The following is a 27734-nucleotide window of genomic DNA, read 5'->3' on the forward strand; positions in this document are numbered from 1 at the left end:
CTCTCTAATGGTTTGACTATGGTAGAATATCATGCATTTGATTCTTCATTCTGACAGTGCATTCAAGATAAAGCCAAGTTTTATGTCCCATACAAAGTTTTTATTTCTTAGTTTTTACACCTCAAAAGCTATGTTTGCTAGTAAAGTGCCATAGTAATATTAGACTACATGTAAGAATTCTCTGGGAAAAAAAATTAGACACGGGGCTGGTTTTAGATTTTGAGTGTTACTATGGGAAATGCTTGTGTCACTGTTAGGCCGAAAACATAGATGAGGAGAAAATACATAGATGATTGTGGGATAAGAGTATAAGGTTCTAAAAGAAATCTAAGAAGCCAAGATTGGCCATGTTCATTCAAAACTGACACAAGTATCCTCGTTTCTAGGAAGAAAGAAAAGGAAGAGGTGGAGCTAAGAGAGGGAGGTTGGTAGGTGTTGGATCCTCATTTCAGCTCCTATCTCAAGCTAGGACCTTGGGTAAATCACTTAGTGTCTTGTTTCTGCTCCATCTGTAAGATTAATTATATAATACTATAATATAGAGATTGATGAACTTTTTCTGCAAAGGGTCAGATAGTAAATATTTTAGGTTTTGCCAGCCATATTGTCTCTGTCGCAACTACCCAACGCTGTCATTGTAGTGTGGGAACAGCCATAACCAATGCAAATAAATGGGTGTGGTTGTGTTTCAATAAAACTTTATTGACAAGAACAGATTATGTGGCCCATGGGCTGTGTAGTTTGCCAATCGCTGGTATAATACCTAATTAATACAGAGAATTTAATAATAGAGAGGCACCAGAAAAAGAAAAGAAATAAAATGATCCATAAAGAAGGAAAGCTTAAAAGAAGAGGACAAACAAAAGAGGAAAATGGTTTGTCTAAGAGAAAAACGTATTATAAGGTAAATGTTTTCTACAAAAATGAACAAATCCAAAGACCAAGAACTGAAATCTATTTTTGATAAAAATTATTTACCATGGAATTTAAACCACAACTGGGAAACATAATAGTCAATCTCTGGGGAAGTCACTTGGTTGTTCTCCAAAGTAAAAAGAACACTAAAGAACTAAATCCTCTTTGTGAAGTGTTCACTATCATCTTAGTGGACACTACCAACCTAGAGGATCATGTTGGTTCACTGCGTTACTACTTGAATTATTTTTCCTCCAGAAGTCAATTCTAAAACTTTTCACCCACCAGATATTTACTTAATTAATATACAACGGGGATAGAAATCATGACTATATTCTTCTGTTTTGTACTTTTTCTCCAGAGTTTTCATACATCTTTATGATGCACCATCATATGGCAACAATTGAGGCTCCTATATGTCAACATCAATTACTGTGAACCCTTTATCAAAAATATTTGCCATCATAACTGTAAAATTGAACAATGGCATGGTCTGAAGTGGGAAGAAAATGCTCTTGTTCCTCATGGTTTCTCCTATAATTTATGATTTTTCTAAAATTCGGGAAGCAACTTTAATAAATTGATAATTTTGAGGGTATACAGATCTACATTCTCTTATCTGAAACCCCTGGGACCATGTGTTTCAGAATAGAGAACTTTTCAAGTTTTAGAAAGGCAATATGCCTCATATACCACATATGGTACATGCCTCATATACCATAGTTTGCACACCTCCAGTGAAGTCTGGAGCATCATCCCATAATCAAACATTAATTTTGCTACAGCCAAACTCATTTACACCAAATAGAATAAGGACCACGAATAGCCTCATGTCAGTTCAGTTCAGATTTTCTATCAAATGTCTTTGCTTCAAACTTACGAAAAAGCTTTTGGTTTTCACAGCTTTTGAATTTTGGTAAGGGACTGCGGGTCTGTAGTATGTAAAAACAAAATAAACAGCCTCTTTAAAGCCTTTTTCAGTTCAAAGAGACTCACAATGTTGTGTATTTGAATGAGAGATTGCCTCATAACTGAAGATACTTTGAATCATGAATTCAAGAATAAGCCTAAATTCTTCCACTATAGGCACAGTTACCAAGAGAAATGTGTTCCCTCTGCTCCAGTGAGTTTCAATTTCTTTTCAGAGCCCAAAGACACATGGCATAGAATCCACTTTCAGCAGTATTAGTGGACATTCTGGCAGTGATTCTCAACCAAAAGGGCTTATCCCTCAAGGACAGATGATTCTGATATGAGTAATCTCCTATCCTTTAAAAGAATCTTCAGTTTTCTCCAAAATAAAAAGATGGTTGTTTTGGCTCTGACAGTAATTGAAACTATATATTTTAACTGGCATTGGTATTTGCAGAGCTCTTCAAGAGTTTAAGTCCAGAGAATTAATTTTTGGTCCTATCTGTACCTTAGAAATACACATGGAGCACTGTTAAAAATACAGATACAGGCAGCACCAGATCAATACACTTAAGACACCCAAAGAACCAAAGAGACGATAGTGTCCTCCCTCATACACAATTCAAAACAAAAACAATACTAAATCATGAAGCACATGTAAGGAAATCCATCCTAAATCAGATTTTTCTTAGGAAGATTTGGTGTACTCTTCTTTCAATTTTTTGTTCTTTTTTATCTTGATGCCCCTGCTTTGCTACAGTCCTCAGTGTGTGCCTGTTCTTCCAGTACTGGGAAAGCCTTCAGACTTGAAGTTTGATCTCCCAGTGAAGGGAGGGAGGGAGGGAGAGAGACAGAGGGACACATTGGACAGAAGCCTCCCAGGCTACCATGCAGTCTAAGAAAGGTTCTGCACGGCCACTGAAGAGCCTTCAAGCCAAAGTCGGCTGTCAGAGGAGCTCCATGTCTCCCAAAAATGGGCCTGCCCTAGTATCCCTGCCATACACAGTCAGTGACTGATAGAAACCACAGAAGGCATGGCCTCAATGCAAATGCAGCCATGCATTTCAAAGTGTGGTAGCTGGGCCCTTGGTCAAATATGTTCTCTGTATTCTCCCTGTGCCACAGATCTCCAATGCTACAGTAAAGGGACTCACTATCCCCAGAAAACACCTTTCCCTGATTGAAATCTTTTAAAGCCCTCCCTAACTATTAATCTAACTTCTCACTATTATAGGACTGGAAGAGGAAAAGGGAAAGACATAAAAAATAAAAGCAAATATTACTTGAATATTTAACACAAATCCACGAAGTTTTCACACCTGTAAACAATGCACCAAATGTTTTATTTCTCTCAGTAGTTCATATGCAAGTAATTGACTCTCAAAGAACTTTTAAAAACACAAAAGACTTTATTACACTTTACCAATGAATTATTTCTGTCCCAGGGGATTAAATCAAATTGAAATGTTACAAATATTTGAAAGTTTATTTTGAAGCCAACTGAGATGATGAATTTATAGGTTTCTATAAATTTCTCTTAGCTCAATGTTTTGTACATGCCATCAGTACAATTTCTTAATTATTTGGGACATTGTCAATAGCTGTAATTAATATGAAAAACACAATCAAATATCTCAAATCCCTGATTAAATCCAGTTTTAAAGACACAAAATACTAGCATACTTGCTATGAAATTGTTTACAATGCTCCTTTTAATAAACTGCAATTAACCACTGATATAAAAATTCTGTTTAAAGCTAGAAGTTTTATATATGATACTTTTCTTCACAGAAAAAAAAATGATGTTGAAAAGGCAAAGACCAGCATACTGCATCAGAGATCAAACATTTAGGGCATTAGATATATATTATATCCTCTTTTTGGAGCCTACAGTAAACAATGACTAGGAAAAATTTTAAAAGTTTTAAGGCTGGTCTTAAAAAACATGAATAAAGATAGAAACATCGCCACATGTCAACAAAAACGGAGCAAGCCAAGTATGTCCACATCTTCACTTTATCATTAATTCAGTGATTTGAAATAAATGCCATGTTATAAACCATGAGCAAATTTAAAGATTCATCCAAGGAAATTAAGCACTTTTGAGTATTTTTTTAAAATGTTAACAGGCAGTATATGGCTGATCAGCAGAAGCAAGATGCAGAAAGGACAAAAATAATACTGTATTGAACTGATTCTCATAGGCTTGCTCCCTCAAAGAACACGCCTACCAGTCATCTTCCACACTGTTGTTACACACGCCTTATTTTACTTACTTTACATATAACTGGAGATTTTTCATTCTTCCTAGTAAGCATTTAAAAAACATTTCTAGGTGTGCATTAAGTGTTAACTTATGATTCCCTTAACAAGCTTTCAACTGGTAAAAAACAATTTCTGGAAATATAAAAATATTGAATTTTTCATATTTCTGAGTCTTAAAAAACTCGAAGTACAATATTTTCATGTATCAGCAAATTATAATTGTGCCATATAAGTTCATCTTGAAGAGCCTATAAAAACTTTGTGGACACTACATTACAGAGAACAGAGTATAGACATTTTAAGGTTTGATTCTCTATGTCTTTACATTAGAGTGCAAGGAGGAAAAATAATCACCAAAACAGGTTTTCATTAGAAGAAAAATAATGTTTTCATGAAAAGAAAACAGGAAACATCATTTCTCCCGTTAGTGGCTTTTCTTCAGTTAATTACCTGGTTTACCAAAAATGTTATCTCAGTTCAATTATTGAGCAAATCACCCTTAAACAAAATATTCGACATCTGTCCAAAGGTTTGTGCAAAACCTCTCAAAGAACACAAGTCATTCTAAGCTCCCTTCTTATTCTTTAGTAAGGACTTTAATTAAAAACAAGCCCATTGCCCTTTGCTTCACAATTTTAACATTAATGGAAATTCCACTCTGTGTTTAAAGTGATATTTCTTTGAGCGTCTGACCCATTCAGGTGGCGGTGTAGAAGTAGACTGCCAACATAGACACGGTTACAAAATAAGAGTGAAAACTAAGAGGAAAAAATGGAAAACCCAATACTAGCTATTCTAGAAAAAAATTCTAAAACTAAAAGATTGCCCGAAAAATTCTCTTTAGCAAGATAAACAAGAGTGACTTATACACAGGACCGATGATTGGTTTTTCTCCCCATAGCAGCCTCCTGGGATCTCTGATGAAAATGGTATTTAGGGCACGAGAAGTTTCAGTGATGACTGCTTCATCAGTTTTTGCTGGTGTCTCACTGACTGTGCATCCTCAATGGCATTATGTGCTCTCTGTAAAACCAAAGAGTTATTACGAATGGTAAAGACAAGTACAGGCTCAATTGGTAGAGGAGAAAGGTATAAAGCCTGGAGCTCTCCACACAGGTCCCACAGCTAAAGACAAGAATACACAGTCCACATACATAATGCAAAAGAAGACCCTCTGCCCTATTAAGCCCATAGTATATTATTTCATGCTTATATATGCATCCATAGTTATAACCAAAAGATCTTTTGAGAGAAATAATGGGTATTGTTAATTATAACAGATTTCTTTTTTAATCTTTCAGCTAAAAAACTGAGAGGATGTTCTTTAAAATAAATTGTTTACCTCTGCTGTGGTGGTATCCTGCAGGTAAATTTTCCGGAGACAGCCTTGACTGGCACTGTCTTTTTTGTGGAACAGACCCTGCTCCTGGGTTTCAAAAGAAACAACGACAGAAAAGAAATTATTCTGGAGAAGAAAAAGAAATCATAACCTTTAATTGGATGCTTAAATGTCAACTCTATTTTATAACTAGTAGACTAACCAAATACACATAATCAGGTATGATAAAAAATAAATCATTTTGGTACAAGGATAGTGGTTTCACATGTGAGTTGTTAGAATTTATGAAATTGGATGAGTACACATCTATCTGTATAAAATAATAGCTTTCTGCAGGCTATGATAAATAGCCTACAGAAACACCACTTGATAACTCATCACACGTGACAAACCAAAAAACCCTTCCTTCATTTCCTTCGCTGATAGATAAGATTCTTACATAATGTAAAATACATTGAGTCAATTCTCACCACTGATGTGAAAGAAAGTGATAACCAAGGAAACTGTAATATACATGCATAGTGACACAGTCTTTCCATAATTTGAAAACTATGTTTCATATACTAAGGCACTCTAAATTTTGACAGTCTACAATGAGGTAAGGCTGAAATACAAAATAGTATGGTTTCATGATAGCTTTTTTTATTTGTAAACTTCTATGAAAAGAAAATATAAATTAAAGCCTAATAGTACTTGCATCTCTGACTATTAAATTTTATGATAAATGTTTTTCAGATAGTTTTAGCAATAGAACATAATTATCGTTTAGGAAAAAATATACTGTAGAAATTACCACCTTTAGAATAAAAATTGGTAGTTTCTTTAAAGAGGTGAAAATAAATTTATAACATGTATAACAAAAATGATACATTTCAGAGTAAAGTGAGTCTGAGAACTAAGCAAAAGATGGGTTATAATTTTTGCTAATTACTTGCTATGTAATTAAAGTTCTTAGAAAATGATGAGGAAAGACACGAAAGTATTATTATATACTCAAATTGTATTAGTATTCTATAAATGCCAAATATTCTAAAACATGAGTGTTTTAGCTATGATATTTATAATAATCTCCTAAAAGCCTAAAAAGGGAATCTTTCAGGAAGTATCTAAGATTATAGCAAAATGGGTATCCATATGAAGTAAAAAGACTTCTATTTACTAATGCTTTATTCTACCAAAAAGAAAGTATCAGCATCCTAATTCTTTCAATGGATAGACTTGATATTCCACTCCATGCAATCAAGGGCTGTCAGAAAATAAAGTACAGTACACAAATAAATTGATTACATCTTTCTTTATATTTCAGCATATAATAATAATAATAATCTCTCAAACATTTTGTCTAGTTAACTGTAAAACAGAATCACAAAGCTTTGGTTTCCATTTATTTAACAGATTCTTGGCTCTAAAGGTCTGATTCATGTTTTCTTACCTTAACTGAAATTTGTAGCAGATTTCCACAGACACTAGGAGGAGCTACAAAATCTTCAAATGGACACTGCCAGTCTATAGACATACAACCTAGGATTTCAACTTCCTTGATACATAACACTCGCCTATTTTGCAAAAGGAAACAAAAACATACAGGTAGTGATAAAGACAGTTAATTATTCTAATATTTCACTCTGCTGGAAGGCACAGGTATTTCTCGCTCAGTAAACAGTATAACCTGGCACTAAAAAAGAGTACATTAAAAAAAGGTCTAGATAACTGTCAAATAAAGAGCAAATATAGATCTACCAACTAATAAAGCAGACTTTCAAAAATTCCCCTTCTGTCAATCTTGCAAAATTCAGAAAAGTGTCATTTTTTTTTTTGAAACTGACCAAAAAGCTCAAATCATCTTTGAAATACATAAGGAACAGGCTATACTCTCAAGTGGGAAGCAATAAAGGCAGAAGCCCCTGAAAATGTTCTATTTGGAAATTATTAATTGCTCTTTACTGTCAATCATTTATACCATCCAGTCAAGAATGTGCAAGAAATGTCACAAACCTCAAATGTCAGCAAAGATTCACATTAGGGCTACTTATAAATATGAGGTTTGAACACTTTAACACTAATGTACTATATCAGAGAGAGTATCCCATTTTACTCAATAGCAACAACAAAAAATCAAGCAGTCCTTTAAGGGCATCCACATTGATTTTCCAGGATGTGATTCAGATTAATTGCTGATATAACTATACTTGATTCTAAAGTTTCTATTACAGAAAGCGAAACTAGGAAAGTAGAACTGTTAATTCTACAAATACCTAGGGTGCTAGAGAAACAAAGAAGATAGAGTTTCTCAGAGGCTAGAAAGGGAAATAAATATGTAAATAAATGCTACAGCACAGTCAGGCAAGTGCAATAGCAGAGTGTGTAGGAAATTCTTTTGGAGCACAGAAGACAGGCTGATTATGTTGGTAAAGTAGGTGGCATAAAAGCTGATTCTTAAAAGGAAGGAATTCTCTAGGTGAGAAAGGGAAATAATAGTCCAGACAAAGGGAACAATGCATTGACATATATATAGGGGTACAAAAAAGGGAAGATATATTTGAGGAATGTGGAGGTCTGTAGCTCGAGTACCAGATGTATAGAGGTAAGAAAATTTGCACAGTGCCGGATCTTGAAGGGCATTTTTTTTTTTTGCACCTTTTTAAGAAACTTTGACTTTAATCTACAGGCAATGGAAATGACACAATAACGTTTCTTATTTTAGAGTCATGGCTCTAGTGGCCAAGGAGGAGAGGTGGGGTAGACAATCAAAGTAGGAAGTTACTGTAATACTCCAATCAGGAAACAGAGCCTCAATTACAGCAGTGGCTGTGAGAAGGGAGAAGAGCGAGCTAGATTCCAGATGTTTAGAAGGTAGAGTTGAATGAACTTGGCGACCAATGGAATGTGGGGACTGAAACAGACTCCTGGCACTATATTTCTCAGCAGAGGTGCTACTGAAATTTGGGGCTTGTTTGGGACTGCGTTGCGCACCGTAGGAAGTTCAGCGACCCTAGCCCCATCCTGCCAAGTGCCAAGAGTGCCATCTAATCATTGTGACAACCTCCAACATCCCTAAACATTCCAAATAGTCTCTAGGAAGTGGATTCCACTCCCCCCACCTCTTCCCCCAGTAGAGAATCAGATGATAGAGCTAAGCATGAAAGATAACTATTACAAATCAATGTCAGATGCAATTCACCATTCTGACTGTCTTAAAACTCTCTCTTCTCTTGACTGCTCCAATAATGTTGTTCTCCTCCTACCTTAAATTTCCTTCATTCTCTTCCTCCTGCTCTATGTTTACCAGAGGTCAAATCTTGGTCTTCTATTCGACACACTCTCTCAGGGCAGTCTCCACGATCTCAACTCCAGATCTTTATCTAAACTCCAATTATCTATATCTGTTTCCTTGACTACTGAGGCATCTCTACTTTGATATCTCAAAGCTATGTCAAACTCAGTAAGTTCAAAAACAAAAAAATTATCTTTTTCCTCAAATTACTGTAAACGGTAATACCAACCCCCTTGGTACTCAAGCCCAAAACCAGAAAGTCATCTTGTATTCCCCCTTCTCTCCCACCTTCATTCACCAATCCTTGGTTTCTTAAGGCTACATCTTCATTTCTATCCTCATTCTTTTAGCTTAGGCCCTCACCACTTCCTGTCAGGATAACTACCACAGTTTTTGTGGTAGACAGAATTCTAAGATGTTCCCCAAGATTTTCCATCCCCTTGTACATAGCCCTGTATAATCCCTAGGACTATGAATATGATGGATTTCACTCCCATGGTTAGGTTTTATTATAAGGCACAGGTGACTTTAAGAAAAAAGTTTCTCTGGGTGGGCCTGACCTAATCACATGGGCCCTTTAAATCTGGGTCAGAGACAGAAAAGTCAGAGATTCAGAGTGTTGTTGATAATTTGAAGGAGAGAACCACATGGCAAGGAATGTGGGGTGAGCTCTAGGAGTTGAGGGCAGCCTCCTGGCTGAAAGAGATCAAGAAAAGAGGGATCTTGGTCCTATAACTGCAAGGAACTGAATTCTGCCAACAACATTAAATGAGTTTGCAAGGGTCTTCTTCTGAAGAGCTTCCAGAAAGAAAGCTAACACCTTGATTTCTGCCTTGTGAGACACGTTAAGAGAACTCAGCCACGCCATACCTGACTCCACACCCAGAGAAACTGTGAGATAATAAATTTGTGTTGTTTGAAGATGCTAATTTTATGAAAATTTATTGTGCAGCAATAGAAAACTAATAGTCTCTAACTGGTCTCCCTGCCTCCATTCTGATCCTCCTCCAATCCAGCATCCAAACTGCTGCCAGAGGTCTCTCTACACTACAAACCTCATCATATCACTCCTTGTTTATAAAACTTGGGTGGGAAAGAAAAAAAAGAGACTTAATGTGTGTACTATGTGCATATACCCCCGTGTGAAAAGCTGCGATACTGAACAATAAAATATGAGTCTATACTTGTAAAAACATTAGTGATCTTCCACCGCTATGATGCCTATGTATGACAACTCCAAACTCTAAAAGACTCAGCTCAAGTATCTCCTGATCTAAGAAACCTCCCTAACACCTTCCCCATGACAACCTGGTTCCCACTTCACTGTACCAAGAGTTTTTCCTCTGCCTTCAGAGTCTCTGTTCATCAGTTTATCCTAGCACCTATCACACTGTGATGTCACTGATAATCTGTAGGTCCCCCCTTTAGATAGGGAGGGAACAGAAGATGTAACATTCATCTCTGTGTCCCTGTATCTGTCATACATTGATGGTGCAACAGACTGAATGCTTATGTCTCCCCAAAATTCATATTTTAAATCCTAATCCCCAGTGTGATGGTATGCGGAGGTGGGGCCTTTGTGAGATGATTAGGTCATGGGGGTGGTGCCCTCATGAATGGGATTATCGCCCTTAGAAAAGAGGCCCGAGAAAGGTCCCTTGCCCTTTCTGCCATGTAAGGACACAGCAAGAAGACAGCTGTTTATAAACCAGGAAGTGGGCCCTCACCAGAAAAACAAGCTGCTGGCACCTTGATCTTGGACGTCCTGGCTCCAGAACTGTGAAAAATAAATGTCTGCTGTTTCAGCCACTTGTCTATGGTATTTTTCTTACAGCAGCCCAAACAGACTAAGACAGACGGTTTAAAAAAAGTCTGTTCAGAGAACAATTTCCTAATGAAGATTACTAAAATAAGATATTATGTAGGAGTTAGGACCAAGTAGTGGAGCTGCAGCCTAATAAATTTAGGTCACGAGAACTCGTATTGTGTTTTTAAAAACTGATAAGAAAAAAATACTGAGACCAAATTTTAGATGAATTTCAATATGGAAAAATTAAAAGTCCTATATATTGGAAAACTCAACAAATACATTAAAATGTCAATACTACATTGGGTAAAAAAAGGCTGATAGCATTAATTTATAAAATGCTCTTTAAATTCAGTAAGGAAAAGACTAACATAATGAAAATGAGCAAAGGATATGAACAAGCAATTCACAGAATACAAACTATAAATGGATGATGAATATATTAAAATACTCATACTCATCAGCAATCAAATAAATGTTAATTAAAACAAAGAAACTATGTTCTACCTAGTAAGTTAGCAAAAACAAAAAATTTCAAATGACAACACTTAGTCTTAGCAAAACACAGGAGAAAGGACACTCTCATTTATTGTTAGTTGTACGTAAAAAATCTGATACAACCTTTCTGATAAAACCATAGGCAATATATAGAAAGGGCCTCAAAAATCTGTACAACTTTTAAATCAGCAATCCTCCTAATAAGAATTTGTCCTAAGGAAATAATTATAGGAAAAAAAGACTTAGCTGCAAAGATGTGTTTATAATTATACACTACTGGGAAGGAGAAAACTGAACGTCAAATAATAAGGCAGCATTTGAATAAATTATAGTGTATCCATAAATACAATATTATGTAGTCATTAAAAATCATGTTGTCAAAGAATATTTAATAGCTTGGGAAGATGATCACACTACATTGTTAGGTGAAAAACCTAGGTCAGTTAAATGTACATAATCCATTTTTTGTACATAGTTTTTATAAAATACATATGCAGTCGGGGCCGGCCCGGTGGCGCAAGCGGTTAAGTGCGCGCGCTCCGCTGCGGCGGCCCGGGGTTCGCTGGTTCGGATCCCGGGCGCGCACCGAAGTACTGCTTGTCAAGCCATGCTGTGGCGGCGTCCCATATAAAGTGGAGGAAGATAGGCACCGATGTTAGCCCAGGGCCATCTTCCTCAGCAAAAAAAAGAGGAGGATTGGCGGATGTTAGCTCAGGGCTGATCTCCTCACAAAAAAAAAAAAAAAAAAAAAAAAAAAAAAAATACATATGCAGTCATGAGCCACATAACGACATTTCCGTCAATGACAGACCGAATATATGATGGTGGTCCCGTACGATTAGTACCATATAGCCTAGGTGTGTAGTAGGCTATACCATCTAGGTTTGTCTAAGTATACTTTATGATATTTGCACAATGACAAAATTGCCTAATGATGCATTTCATGGGAATGATGGGAATATGGGTCCCATCACTAGGCAATGCATGACTGTACTGCAAAAATCAGATATACCAGCTAATCATCTCTGGATGGGAGGATTGCTGGTAAAGGCTATTTTTAAGGGTTACCATACAATTTATCACTCAAACCAGGACATTTGTAAGAATGAATGGGACAGCTACTAATAATTACATTGGGATAAAAAGGGCAAACCAGCTCCGTCCTATGCAAACCACAACATATGGTTACTTTAGTTATTTTCATCTTTCTAATTATTATCTATATCAGAAGTGGGCAAAATATGGCCTAGAGCCAAATCCAACCCATGGCCTGTTTTAGTAAATAAAATTTTACTAGAATACAGCCACCCCATTCATTTACATATTGTTCATGGCTGTTTTCCCACTACAAGGGCAGAGTTGAGTACCTGGGAAACACAGTATGGCCCTCAAAACCTAAATGTTTACTGTCTGTCTATTTAAAGAAATTTTGTTGACTCCTGATCTATATTATCCACAATGAATAAGCACAACTTTAGCAATAAAAGAGTTATGTTTTAAAATATTGATTTTGAAAGAAATGTTATTTTTATGTAATCATTAAAGGTGAAACAGATCAGCATAATGATAACCACTTCAGTCAAAGAAATTCCTGTTAGAAAGCCTGTCTACTAAAGCTACAAGGAGACTAAGTCATTGTACTGGTCAGGAATCTTATTTTCCTAATTGCCTTCTGAAAAGTTCTGAAAGTGACTAGATTTAAAATTATTATGATTTTTCAATTTAGTTAAAGAGAAACCAGACATATAATGTATACAGTAATATTCCCACAAAATGCCTAAATCAAAACAAGCACTAGGGGCTGGCCCAGTGGCGTAGTGGTTAAGTTTGCGTGCTCCACTTCAGCGGCTCAGGGTTCACAGGTTCGCATCCCAGGCGCGGACCTACACACCGCTCCTCAAGCCATGCTGTGGCAGCATCCCACATACAAAATAGAGGAAGACGGGCACAGATATTAGCTCAGAGCCAATATCCCACACCAAAAAAAAAAAAAAGTACTGAAGTATTAAGCAATACCAAAAAAAAAACCAAAAACCCTAACTGATTTTCATTGCCTAGTGTTGAATTACTTAAAGGTATACAATTTTAAAATGAATTAACACATTGCTATTGTAGCTAAGTACAATACACAATACAAATAAATATTGGTTTTGGTCTAATCTAATGGATACAACATAAAATTATGGGTATAAAAATAAATGATTACTTGTCAAATCTGTAAAAACTGCTTTTTAGATTAATTGTTTTGTGAATATTTTTACTTAATTAATGGGTAAATCAGATGCCTAGTTAACTCTCTCTTTGAAAAAGTTTGTAGGTTTAAGTCTGAATCCTGTCATTTTAGCTTTCCTTTTTCTCCTTTACATTCCGATATATTTAAATGCATTAGTAAGGAATCTAATGCAGATTTTACCTATGTTAAGTACTTTGTCTTAGTCCTACAAAATACATAACTTATAAAGTTTTGAAAATTATTCATCTATAACCGTATTTGGAATAAGTGATGTAGGGTAAATCTCAAAAAAATAAACTTAGTAGTTTAGTCCAAGTTCTTTTATTTGGAAAAATTATCTACCACTCCCAAAATACTTAGAAAAAACTGGAAAAAATACACAGAAGTAATACCATCCTTTAAAAAAGGTATGCTAGTCATCCAAAATAAAACCTAGTAACAAAAAGTGATTCATGAATTCACCGTCCATACTTGGATTTATAATTCACATGTAAAGGTGTCACTACGGCACTTATGAAGTTTACTGTAGACTCTGTCTCTCAGTAGCTGTGTAACCTGGATAAGCCCCTAAACCATGATGAGTCTCAGTTTCAGCATCTCCAAAATAAGAGGGTCAGAACAGATGATCTCAAAGGACCTATCCAGATCTGTATTTTTGTGATTCTATGACAACAAACATTCTGCAGTTGAAGTGTAGTTCTCCAAATCCTACGCCATTTTAGGATTTATAATTCTTATCATCTATATAACTTGCATTTGAAAAAATGTCACTTAAAGTTAATACCTATTTGTAATCATAAGGATTGTCTTCTTGCTTCCAGGAATAGCACAGTGGTATCGGTAGATCTCTCCTTCTAACTTTTTGATGTGATTCTGAAAAGAAAACAAAACTCAAGATTTGGGTAGGACATGCATCCAAATAGTATTTCCAATACTGTATGTTAGCTAATTATAATAACAGCGCTAGTTAGGAAAGAATTATTAGAAACAAAAGCACAATTCTACATATTGGCACATGAAACTGAAAAAATATTCATAGCATGTTTATAAATTAACTCCCACTGTGCCCTAAAAGACAAACCAAGTTTACCAAGTGATCTTCTGGTAAAATACATTCATTCTGTGATAACTTAGAAATTTAAAAATATCTACCAGAAATAATCACACATTTTCATTAACAGAATAAGAACATATGCTAATATAAAACTGCAACATTAAGATGACAGGGATTCTTAACCTGGGGTCCATGGAAAGACTTTGGGAGGTCTATGAACCACCTAAAATAGAATATAAAATTTAGAAAATGTGGTTTTGCAACTTTTTTCAGAGGACAGTTCATATTTTTCATCAGATTTTTTGAAGGGGTCTGTGATCCTTCTCAAAGGTTAAGAACCACTGATTTACACAGAGGTGGATATACACATAATAAAATTCCAAGATAACTGATATTTAATGTTTTTGAATATTTGGTCTTATAGATTAAATATACATGAGAAGAACACGTATGTATCAATTTATATTCCTGAGAGAAAAAAAATGTAATGACAATATTAATATACACATGGAGAATTTCTAAGATTTCAAATAACTGGCACAATTTATTGCTAAAGGCAATTACAAGCATAAAATACTTCAAGTATAAACAGTAGCACATTAAAATACATTTATTTTCTTTTTCAACTATCTCAAAACTATTGTGACTTGAATTAGTCAACACACATTAAAAACCAATGAAAGTTACTTTTTATAATGAATGCTAATGAATATTATTATTGACATTATCTATAATGCATGATTAAAGATCAGATGAGATAATATATATGAAAATATAGAACATAAACATACATAACAAATAAGATCTTAACATTTTATAACCAAGAATACAACACCAATATTATGAAAAGGATAATATAATCAATAATAATCACAAGCAGAGAAAGCACACTTGTTATGATTTCAAAGCTTAAATACACGTTTTTTAAAGATCCTTGGTTCCCAGTCATTCCTTGATAATTACAAAAAGCCATACACAAGAAAGATGAACCCCCAAAGAACTGGGATCTCATCTTCTGCATGGGTCCAGAGAGAGGTGGAGCTGAATAGTCACTTACTTTACACCTTACTTACGTGAATTAGCTAAAATCTTTTAACATGTATACCTTAATTTCTTTAAAGAGAAAATAAGAAATGACTATAATAACTTAGTACGTTTATTTTCAGCTTTCAAATTTAAATATATTAAAATATTTAGATCTGAGATGCAATGTACAAGAAATACTACCCACTTTCCATCTTGTATGCATTTTCATTAGTTATCAGGCTATCGCGCTTTAAACCACTGAAAGCTTTTAAAGTGTAATTCATCATCATAATACACTATAGAAACCTTGTTTTCAGCACTACTAAAACCCACTACACTCTGAGATTCAGATTAAGATATTCAGTCACTGATGGCAGCAGGAAACCAGATTAGTTGATAAAATATTCACTCTCCCTTTCCAAAATGCAACTTGAAGAATTTACAATATTTAGCAAAAGCATGCAATTTTTTCAAGTAAATTCTAAGAAAATAACACAAGATATGAAAAAGCAGTATGTATAATGATGTTTACCACAGCATTATTACTGTTGGTAAAATAACAGAAATAACTTTAATGTCAAATGGTCAAATACATGATGTAAGGTTACCTCAATAGATGGTAATGCAAGAATTAAGAATGAAGCATTTCCATGAAAATGGAAAAATATAATTAAAATGAAAAAGCAAGGAACATCATTTTAATTATATGATCCTAAGTATGTGAACCAGGATGAGTATTAAATAAAAACTGGGTGTGCATGTACATATATATATATGCATGTGTAAACAGCAATTATCCTAGGAGAATAGAGGATAAGCATAAGAGTATATCCCATGAAAACACAGTATTTGGCTTAGTAACTTTCAAAGCTTAGTATTAAAGAATACAGAGCAATACTCAGGAAAAAAAGAAAATGGGGTAAATCAAAAGATTCCCAAATAAATTATTTAGAATGTACCCATATTACAATAGGGCTAGGAGGACATAATTTTACACTCTAGTTAGTACTCTTTAATATTTACACTTTTTTGTTATACTTGGTCCCTTAAGAACAGAAGTCTCATTTCTTTTGCATATCCAGCATAGTCTGGATGAGCAATAAATACTTCGGATCCAACTAACAGATTACAGCAAGATGGGCAAGGGATGAAAAGGCCTACATTTCTTAATTATCCATGCCCACCCTTGCCACCCACGGAACAAAATTACCAAGTCCTTTCATTAATGTGCAATCATTCTATTTCTTCCAGTAACTATAATAACACATTAAAGTTTAAAAGGCTGTCTCATATCTTAAGAAAAACTAATAAATCAGACAAGATGACTGTATTTAGCTAAAATAAAGTTTCTTGAAGTTTTGTGCTTATTGACATGCAATGTAAGAAGGAAAATCACAAGAAAAAGGTTAATAACATAAAAAGCTAAACAAACAAAAAGTAAACAATAAGAAAAAAATTTTAACAAGTTATATGATTTCCCAAATGTCCAATTTCATTAAAATTGCAATATATCCAGGAAAATTAAAAATCGTTACTTTTACCTAAGAAGGAAGGGTAATTATTAGTGATGATTTAAGACAGCATCTTGAATTAGTTACTGTGCTTGATTCTCATAGAAACTGTACATGCCGTGACATTTTTGCCAACCCTCAATTACCTAGGCACGAGAAAAGTTTGTCAGCTACAGTTTTAGGCTGGTCTTTGGATATCATTCTTCCTTCTTTAAAATGCTTGTTTTAAATATGAACTATTCACTTTATTTTTCGGTAACTATAGTTTAAAAATATATATAATCCAATTGAATAGTTGTACGTTAGTTTCATTTTCTTCAAATGTACAACACATTAAGTTTATACTTTGCTTTCAATTTTGGGGGAAAGAATGAAAGTTTCTAACTAAGATGTTGCTAAATCAAATTGAACATTTCTATCATTTATAAAAAAGAGAAATCAAAACATAAATTATTTTAGGGCCGGCCCCGTGGCTTAGCGGTTAAGTGCGCGTGCTCCGCTGCTGGCGGCCCAGGTTTGGACCCCTGGCGCGCACCGACGCACTGCTTCTCCGGCCATGCTGAGGTCACGTCCCACATACAGCAACTAGAAGGATGTGCAACTATGACATACAACTATCTACTGGGGCTTTGGGGAAAAAGAAACAAAAGGAGGAGGATTGGCAATAGATGTTAGCTCAGAGCCGGTCTTCCTCAGCAAAAAGAGGAGGATTAGCATGGATGTTAGCTCAGGGCTGATCTTCCTCACAAAAAAAAAAAAAAAAAAACCATAAATTATTTTAAAAATTAACTATGGGGACACTAATTTCAAAATGATAATTTATAATTATTTTTGTTCCCATTAAGATAATGAATCCTTTTTAAAGACGTGAAAGCAAAAAGGTTGGTTTTTAAAAACAAAGATATCTATAAATTAAGTGCCACATAAGTAATTTGCCTCATTACATGTTCAACTTATATTTACATTAATTAAAGCTAATAATTATGAAACAAGCATAACCAACATTGAGATTCAATTTAAATTTTCATTTAACAGATGTTAAAGGTTGACAATGTATATAATTATAAAACAATTGCTAATTATGTAGCAAGAGTACAAAGAGGTTAAAAAAGAAAAAAAGAGATTAAGGGAACATAGTCTCAAAATTCATATGCCAATTCTGATTTGAGGTCTAAAGACAGACCCAGAGCAATTGATACTTCAATTATTAACACATATGTCCCAGTTAATAGTTTCAACCTGATGACTTGAATAAATTTAGGGTAATTTGTGAAACAGTTATGTAATTCTATCATCGGGACTCACAAACACAAAGAACACATGATACACTGGACATAATAATTGTCCTTTTTCTTTGAACTTTACCTGAAATGCACATGAACACCATAAGAAAAGAGAAAATTTTCAAAATGATAGCAAAAGTGTCTGCTTCTAAGCTCAATAAAGTCTTTTACCAACTAAATGGAGAAAACACTTGATTTCCTGCATGATTTAATCTTTTATATTGATCGCTTATTCCTGTACAGTATTACCAGGAATACCACCATTTTTATTTGTAGTCAAGCCACTATGATAAGTTCAAATAAAGGTGAGAGTAGTAAAGAAAATTTCATTAAAATGACTCTCAATCTAAATAAATCAAAGACAGTCAATTAATACCACAGTTTGTTTTGATTTTTAAGGATGAAATCAAGTAGTAGTATAGGAAACATTTACTCCTGTATTTCCAGTTCTTGCTGTGTAGGCAGAAAAAGAAAGAAAATAAAGTTAGAAGCATGCTTAAAGATAAAATGTAATCATATACAGTAAAAACCAAAAGCTAAGAACAATGAAGAGTCATTTTATTTTAAAGTCAAAGTAGGAAAATATTAATAAATTTATTTTGAGAGCAAGCTAGTCACGGGAGAAGAGCAATTTATACACATACATATTATTTAAATGCAGTAAAGTTAAAACTAAAAGCCAAAAAACACCTTAAAATTTTTTTTAAGGTTTAAAAAGATTATAATTGTACATAATCTTTTTTTCTCTCCTCCAGCTTCTGTTTACCTGAATAAATCTAGATTTACAGAACAGTCCAAATAAATTAATTTAGTTGGGAGAAAAGGAAGCAGTGAAATTCCAATAATTAGCTACAAAGCAGGAGACCAAAGTTAACAGTATTAACTAAATGAGCTACTACACAAATAGTAACAAAGCCTAAGACTTCTTTTAATATTATCCTTTCTGCACAAAAAAGCTTTGCTCCTGTGCAGAAAAAAAATATTTAACATATTACACTAAAATAAACAACAAATAATTAAATTCTACTCTACAAACCATGTTCCTTGTGTAATCCTTAAAGAAATTCGTGAATCAGGAACTTTAAGAACCACCCATGAAATCCTGTTCCTAGAAATCTTTAAAATTAAATTTCACTCATGACCATGAAAAATAGAATTTATACCTCAAATAAATCATAGCCTTCGGATTCCTGTCTGTCATATGGGCGAATAATGCCATCTTCACGGATCAGGCGAGGGGGACGGAGGCTGGACACTTCCTCAGTTGATTCTGCTGCCCTTTATAAGGGAGCAGAATAAGTATGAGAAAATATGTGAGAATCTTTCAAAATAATACAAATATATGTTGATTAAAAACTGTACTACATTCCATATCAATATTTGATTAAAAAAAGAGTAATTTGAAATAACTTGCACAAAATAATGAGACAAATATTAAAACCAAGTCTGTCCGACTCCAAGTTCCCCTACTTTTTCTTGAAGAAAAGAAAATACCAAAATAATAAAGGCAGGATACTAGGTTGTCCACTCTTTGTATCCCTGGTGTCTAGCACAGTGCCTGGCATACAGCAGGTACCAATACACATTTGTGGAATAAAAGAGAAATTGAGCCATAAAAAAAGTCTCTTCTTACTCCCTTCTGGTGGCACTCTACCTTGTGAACTTGTCACAGCTTTCAATTAGACTTTAATATCCTTAACAGAAGGAAAAGTACTTAACCTACCTATGGATTCCTAGCAGCAATTAGCACACAGACACATACCTTGCACACGGTATGTACTTAATTACCTCTGAATTCCTTGGAAGGTGCTGCTGGCCATGTCTATGATGCCACCAGTCGGACGAGCCACAGCACCCACAAGCCCTTTTCCAATTCCTTTAAAGAATCCAGCAGCTCCTTCCTTTTTGGCACCTTTATAAAACCAAAGACAATGAATGCATTTTTTAAATAAGCAAGTTTAAACTCAACAAAAGCCTAAGCCAAATACTGAATTTTTTTTAACGCAGGAAACTTCTAGAATTTGGCTTTCTAAAAATGTTAAATTTAGGGGCCGGCCCGGTGGCGCAAGTGGTTAAGTGCGCGCGCTCCGCTGCGGCGGCCCGGGGTTCGCTGGTTCGGATCCCGGGCGCGCACCGACGCACTGCTTGGTAAGCCATGCTGTGGCGGCGTCCCATATAAAGTGGAGGAAGACAGGCACCGATGTTAGCCCAGGGCCATCTTCCTCAGCAAAAAAAGAGGAGGATTGGCGGATGTTAGCTCAGGGCTGATCTCCTCACAAAAAAAAAAAAAAAAAAAAAAAAATGTTCAATTTAATCCTAACGTTATGACAAAACAATGGTTCTCAAAGTGTTAAAAATGGAAATTATTAGGCTCCACTCTAGACCTACTGAATTAGAAACACTCGGAGCGTTTTACCAAGCCCTCCAGGTACTCCTCAGGCATGCTCAAGATTTACAACTACTGATCCAGGAGTTCAGTCAGTACCTGTGACTGGAAGGTAAGAACTGACCAGAAAATACTCTTGTTTTATGCTCACCATCAGGAGATTTTTTCAATGTGTATCTTTTTTTTAAATATAAGAACTTTATTGAAATATAATCCACATACCACATAATTCATCCATTAAAGTGTACAAGTTAAATGGTTTTTAGTATATTCAGAGTTGTGCAACCACCACCACAATCAATTTTAGAACATTTGTATTATCTCAAACAGAAACCTCATGCCCACTAGCAATCGTTTCTCATTTCCACCTAACCCCTCCCCACCCAGTCTCTATGCAGATTTCCTCCTTCCTACCTATCCCCCCAGACCTAGGCAACCACTAATCTACTTTCTATCTCCATGGATTTGCCTATGCTGGACATTTCCTACAAATGGAATCATACAATATGTAGTCTTTTGTGACTGGCTTTTTTCACTTAACATCATGTTTTCAAAGTTCATTCATCTTGTACTTGTATCAGTACTTGATTTGTTTTTATAGCTGGGTAATAGCCCATTGTATGAATATACATTTTGTTTACCCATACATTTGTTGATGGACATTAGGGTTGCTATTACATTCTGGCTATTATGAATAATGTTTCTATGAACATTTACGTACAAGTTTTTGAGTGAACATATGTTTTCAATTCTTTTGGATATACACCTAGAAGTGGAATTGCTGGGCTATATATATAAACTATATGTTTATATCCAGTTGTCCCAGCACCATTTGTTGAATAGGCTATTCTTTCTTTATGGATTATCTTAGCACCCTTGTCGAAGATTAACTGACCATAAATGTAAGAGTTTATTTCTGGAATCTCAATTCTATTCCATTGATCTGTATGTCTATCCGTATGCCAGTATCACACTGTCTTGTTACTGTAACTTTATAGTAAGTTTTCAAATTGGATAGTGTAATTTCTCCTATTTTGTTCTTTTTTTTCCAAGAATGTTTTGGCTATCTGGGGCCCCTTGAATTCCCATATAAATTTTAGAATCAGTTTGTCAATTTCTGCAAAGAAGCCAACCGCGATTTTGATAAGGATTGCACCGAATAAAAGTAATGTGCTCTTTTAATAGGACAAAAAAATGAGTCAATTGCTACTGAGGGCCCCAAGGAATCTAGTTTAACTATGGCTCTGCTGAAAATAACATTCAAAGTCTGAATCACAGTCTACTACTTAACGTCTCTGCTTTCTGAGGAAAGTACATTCATTAAACAATAATTTAAGACTATGAACATAAAATTAGAAATTCTCTCAATCAAATACCTAGTAGCAATAACATCTATTACGTTTACCATGCATCAACTCTTCAGACTTTGTTCAGGAAGGAAACATTCTCAACCTACCTTCTACAGGTTTTGTTATTATTCCAGTCACTCCACCAACAACTCCCTGAAAGAGAAATCAATCAAGTCAAGCTGAATGGAAGGTGCTTAATTTTAAACGAACCACTAGAGGTCTCTATAGACATACTAGAAATAACTTTTTTTAAAGTTCACATTATTTGATAATGTGAAAATCATGCACATACAAGTGAGCACTGATTTTTTAAATACTATATCACAGCAAATTTTAAATGAAAACACCTTGTAGAAGTAAAATTTTATAATAGAAAGAACAGTAAAGCAGGTGAAAAGATTCTTCATCTGGCTCTGGCACCTACCAGCTATGTAACTATGAGCAGTTGATTTAATCTCTTTAAGCCTCAATTTCCATATCAGTAAAATGAGTGAGTAAAACAAATTAATCCCTAAAATCTAATTATAAATTTTAATGAGACTACTTTGTAATTTAATGAAAGTGTGGAAAATTGAAAATGAAGGGACCTCTGAAGGATAGCAAATAACTTGACAAATAAAGCACTTTACAGGAGAAAACGACCATAACAAATCACTGCCACAAACACTGAAGTTACAGTTTCCTGAAATTATTTCCAAAATTAAAACAGTAATATGTTTATACATTCTTAATAATTGTCAAGTAATGGTAGTAACTAAAACTACTTGTATATTTTATATAAATGCATAGAAGGAGAACTGAAGGATACACACTATATTGAAAAGATTAGATACCTCTGGAAAGAAATGAAGGGTGATCAAAGAGTACTTTATAGACTTACCTATAATGTTTTCATTACTTAAAAGGAGAACTTATAAGTTCTTATAATTACTTATAAGGAGAATATTCATATATTGCCTGTATAATTAAATAGTATTCATACATTATCTGTAAAATTTTTAAAGTACTGAAAAGTAGTGAATGGCAGTTCCTGGTTCATAACGCTTACTTCTACACCTCCCTTCCACAGCAATGGTCAATTGATGACGACCTGAAGAACTCCTCCTTTCAGTCACCATCATTTACTGTATTTCTCCACTTTACCTCCTCCCCCTTCCACACCAGTGCTAACCTGCTGTCATTACACAGTTTTCACTCCAGCCCAAGTGCCAAACTAAGTCTGGCATTTAGGGAACAGATCTGATGGTGATAATGGGGAAGGAGAGCTAAAAAGGAAACAGAAAAGTCCACAATTTATCACTAGTGCCCTTCTGACACCCCTACTCAAAGCAGTATTCCAAGTTTCATACACCCAGCTAGAGTACATCTTCTAAAGTGTATATAAAAATGGAGGGTTTCTTGAAGATTCAGCAGGAGACTTACTAGGAGGAAGCCCTTTCCTCCTCTGGCCAGGCTGTCTCCGAAATCTTTAGGCTGTCGACTCATCTCTTCTCTTCTTTTTTGCTGATATTCCTTGTCCATTGTGATTGCTGCCAAACCTTTTCCCACAGAACCGGTAATTCGAGATACAACTCCTGCTGCACCACCTATCAAAAGGCCCAGAGAAGTAAGTCACATTGTTTCTTTAAAGAGTATTACCACAATACACAGCATGCGACTACTTTAAACTAGCAGGTGCTTAAAATTCTGTCTCATATACAAAAATGCAAAAATTTATTTTTCCCAGTTCTCATTTATCAAGAAGAGAAATAAAACTATTTAAAGTACATTGATTCAACACTACACTGACATAAAAAAACCCAGCAAGTCAGTGTTAAATAATTTTTCATTTAAGAACAAAGTAACACATCTTTTAAAAAGGATTAGTAGAGAAGTGATACTTCCTTTAAAAAATATAATTTGTTTTTCATAAACAATGCATTTTATAACTATAAGAAAATATATACATATATACAAATATGTGATACATACCTACTGTGTGTCCAAAGAGACTTCTTACTCCAATCACTAACCCCTCAGCAAATTCTTCAGGGCCTTGAACAGCACCCTGGCCAAAAAAAAAAAAAAAGCTTGCTATTTAAAATTTAAATAAGTTTAAGACTTTTAGCCTAGTATTTTAGGGTTTCTATGAAGATACAGAATCTGTAAAGATCCATAAACACTGTGATGACACAGTTTTCACCGTCTAACTGAAATACTGTGTTTGAAATACTTTCAACCCACATGATCTCAGAAAATCCTTTAAGATGACAAAAATTGGATAGGAGTAAATCACAGGTTTCAATCACAATGTGACATTGGCCTCCCAATACCAAGTGCCATCAGATGCTAAGGCAAGCACTGGTAACAAAACTAACAGCCCACATAGTTTTGGCTCTCTTGTCCTCCCATTTATTCTCTCTGCTTTGTTATTCTAAAACACTCACTACTTTGGGCTCCTGGATCCTTTAAGTGGAGGTGAACAGGTTAGAGGAAAGCTTGAATATGGAGCCAAGTCAGCTTTTGATGCCCCATTAGTCCTTTCCATGATGGTGAAAACAGCCTTGAAACAGTCTTAATCTACCCAGCCCTCTTCCTTACAATTACATTAAATCCTGAAAAATGTGGGCACGTTTTATTGCCCAGATACCAGAAATTAATTAATTTCTAAAACAATCCTTTAATGTTATTTCAAGTAATTTTAAATAAAAATATAAAATTGATATATTTTTGTTACTTGAACATTACTCAATTCCTAGATACAATTAAAATACAAATTATTTAACATTAAAAAAATAGAACATCTATTTTTCTATATCTACACTTGAAATAAATAAAAGATCAATACCTGGAAGGGTTCATAGAATAAAGCTTCAACTCCTTCAGACAGACCTCTAATTAATCCAAATGGGTTTCCAAGCACATCCAAGCCCAATACAAGTACATACATCTGTTTCAAGAACTAAAGGAAAAAAAAAGTAAATTAAATCCTTTACAACTGTTGTAAGAAACATCATGATGCAATAGGAAAAGGTCGGGGGGGGGGTGGGGGGGGGTGCTGATTAAATTAGGTTGTTAAAGAAAAGCTATGTGGAAATGAATATATAATTCAGTAATTGTTAGTTATTTTTATTATTATATTATTATTATTATTACTATGAAACTAGATAAGGAACAATTAATAACCAAAACAAAAACAAATGAAAATATATCCTTATTTGGACATGTAATAACCATAATGTCTATATACACCATAGAAGAAAGGACTTTCCAGTAGAGGAAGGAAAAGGGGATGTCACTCTGGAGTTCACAGTATAGCAATGGTACCTCAGTACCCTGAAATAACTTGTACCTCACTGTCCATACAATTTGAACCACAGAGTAACTTAGGCATGGGGAGGAAAGTGGCTTAGAATTCCTCTCGAAATTCTACTAGACTACGCTTAGAAACTGTAGTCATTGAAGAAATAAAGTGTAAAGACTCCTAAATCACTATTGTTTCCTAAAGTGGTAAATATATAATTGCAAAGGGAAAAAGCCACTAGAGGAAACTTTTAAAAAGTTATATACAGAGAGAGAGAAGTCAAGATGGCGGCGTAGGCAGACTCTGAACTCACCACCTCCTGCGGACACAGCCAATTTACAACTACTCATGGAAAAATTACCCCTGAGACAGAACTGAAAACTGGATAAGAGGAACTCCTGCAACAATGGACAATCCTACCTGAGGTAGAAGAGGCAGAAACTCCCTTCTGGAGAGGAAAAACGCTGCCTTCACAAGCTGCAGCACCTCACGGCTGCCAGGAGCAGCCCACAGGTACACAGCCTCCCTGGAGGAGCGAGGCCCTGAGTCGGGGAGCACTCCCGCTGTCGGCATTTGTGGACCCAGCACAATCGAGACAAGTGGCATAATATCTGACTTTGCCTGCTACTAAAACATTGGGGAATACCCCCAGAAAAGCTGGTTCACAAAGAAATTAAAACCAGCTCTTAAAAGGCCCACACGCAAACTCACCCGTTTCAGAAAGCAACCTAAAATCACCAGAAAGAAAGGTGCACAGTGCTTTGGTGAAAAGAGACTCACCTAATAGGCCCTGTGTGCGACTTGGTGAGAGGTGGGACCTCTCCAGGGACTGGGACATTGGTGGCGGCCATTGTTGTGGCCTGGTGTGGGCGTGCTGACACAGACGCCATTGGAGTTCTCCCTGAGGCCTGCTAGTCCAGGGTCTGCTCCACCCACTAGAGCACCGATTTAATCCAGCTCAGCCAGGGCAGGCAGCCCACCCTAGAGACTGGCCCCACCCAACAACAAGCCCTCAGGCAACTTGTGGGCCTGCATAGATTGGTGACTGGATTCTCTGCAGCCTGGCAACTGAGCCAACTTCAGTGGGGCAGGGAGTGCACAAGGAGCAGGTGGAGAGTGTGGGGCAGTGGTGGTGTGTGGCGGGCTCCCGCCGTGGAGAGACTGGGTCCGCTTTGGGAGGTCGGGGCGCTCACACAGGGCAGGACTGTGTTCACTGTATGTGTGGACCTGTGGGCGGCAGGGCTTGTCAGCTGCAGAAGACTTGTGCTTCTCAGAGACCCACATAGGGGGTTTGCCCCACCTTCCAAAGCCTGAAACAATTGGGTGCTCCCGAGCCTGAGGCCAGCCCCACCCAGCTGCAATCCTCAGAGAACTGACAAGAGACCTAAAGGCTGGAGGCTTATAGCAATTTTAAGGCCCTGAGCCTAACAACCTGCCACACTGGGGGCCTACTCACTTAAAAGAAATACTGCAACACAAATGTGGTATAAGAACTTGCAGCCAACTGTGCTGGGGCTCCCCACACCTGATAAAGAGACTGAAGGGCCCACAACAACTACAAGCAGCTGAGCATTACAACAGCTGGCCAGGAGCATAACTCGGCCTCCCTGGGCACCTACAGGGAGAGCAAACAGGCCACAACAGAAGGACACACGTAGCCCACATAGGGGTCACCCCTGGAACATTGAGAACTGAGGGAAGCACTCGGCAGGCCTCCTAAGCCATCACTTACATAAGGTCACCTATCCAAGAGCAGGAGACGTAGCTGACCTACCTAATACATAGTCACAACCACAGGGAAAGAGGCAAAATGAGGAGGCAAAGGAATACATTCCAAGTAAAGGAACAGGACAAAACTCCAGAAAAGGAACTAAGTGAAACAGAAATGAGCAACCTACCCAACAGAGAGGTCAAACAAAGAGTGTTAAGGATGGTCACTGATGTGGGGAGAAGAATAGATGAACTCAGTGAGAATGTCAACAAAGAAATGGAAGATATAAAAAAGAACCAATCAGAAATGAAGAATACAATACTGGAAATGAAAAATTCACTAGAGGGACTCAAAAGCAGAGTAGAGGATACAGAAGAACGGATCTGTGAGCTGGATGAAAGACTAGAAGAAATTACCCAAGCTGTACAGGTAAAAGAGAAAAGAATTAAAAAGAGTGAGGACAGTCTAAGGGACCTCTGGGACAATATCAAGCACACTAACATCTGTGTTATAGGTGTCCTGGAAGGAGAAGAGCGAGACAAAGGGGCAGAGAATCTATTTCAAGAAATAATAGATGAAAACTTCCCTAACCTAAGGAAGGAAACAGATATCCAGGTACAGGAAGCACAGAGAGCCCCAAACAAGATAAACCCAAAGAGGTCCACACCAAGACACATCATAATCAAAATGTCCAGAATTAAAGATAAAGAAAGAATCCTAAAAGCCAAAAGAGAAAGTCAAGTTACATACAAAGGAAACCCCATAAGGCTATCAGCTGACTTCTCAGCAGAAACCTTACAGGCTAGAAGAGAATGGCATGATAGATTTAAAGTGCTAAAAGGAAAAAACTTACAGCCAAGAATACTCTACCCAGCAAGGTTATCATTC

The 27734-nt window shown here is 35.9% G+C and overlaps 1 protein-coding gene across 1 annotated transcript in view; it reads right to left on the minus strand.

The window, feature by feature from the left end:
- Positions 1-3213: 3213 nt before the first annotated feature.
- VPS13C (vacuolar protein sorting 13 homolog C) overlaps positions 3214-27734 on the minus strand; it is a 176531-nt gene continuing 152010 nt past the window's right edge. The window contains exons 74-83 of the mRNA XM_058541734.1: positions 24680-24793; positions 23824-23899; positions 23275-23438; positions 21960-22005; positions 19906-20029; positions 19281-19395; positions 14028-14116; positions 6864-6987; positions 5435-5518; positions 3214-5115 (exon numbers count right to left, since the gene is read on the minus strand). Coding sequence (XP_058397717.1) covers positions 5026-5115; positions 5435-5518; positions 6864-6987; positions 14028-14116; positions 19281-19395; positions 19906-20029; positions 21960-22005; positions 23275-23438; positions 23824-23899; positions 24680-24793 — 1026 coding nt within the window. The 3' untranslated portion in view covers positions 3214-5025. The remainder of the gene's footprint in view (positions 5116-5434; positions 5519-6863; positions 6988-14027; positions 14117-19280; positions 19396-19905; positions 20030-21959; positions 22006-23274; positions 23439-23823; positions 23900-24679; positions 24794-27734) is intronic.

The sequence above is a fragment of the Diceros bicornis genome, chromosome 5 (genome assembly GCF_020826845.1).
Source record: "Diceros bicornis minor isolate mBicDic1 chromosome 5, mDicBic1.mat.cur, whole genome shotgun sequence".
NCBI classification, from domain to species: Eukaryota; Metazoa; Chordata; class Mammalia; order Perissodactyla; family Rhinocerotidae; genus Diceros; species Diceros bicornis.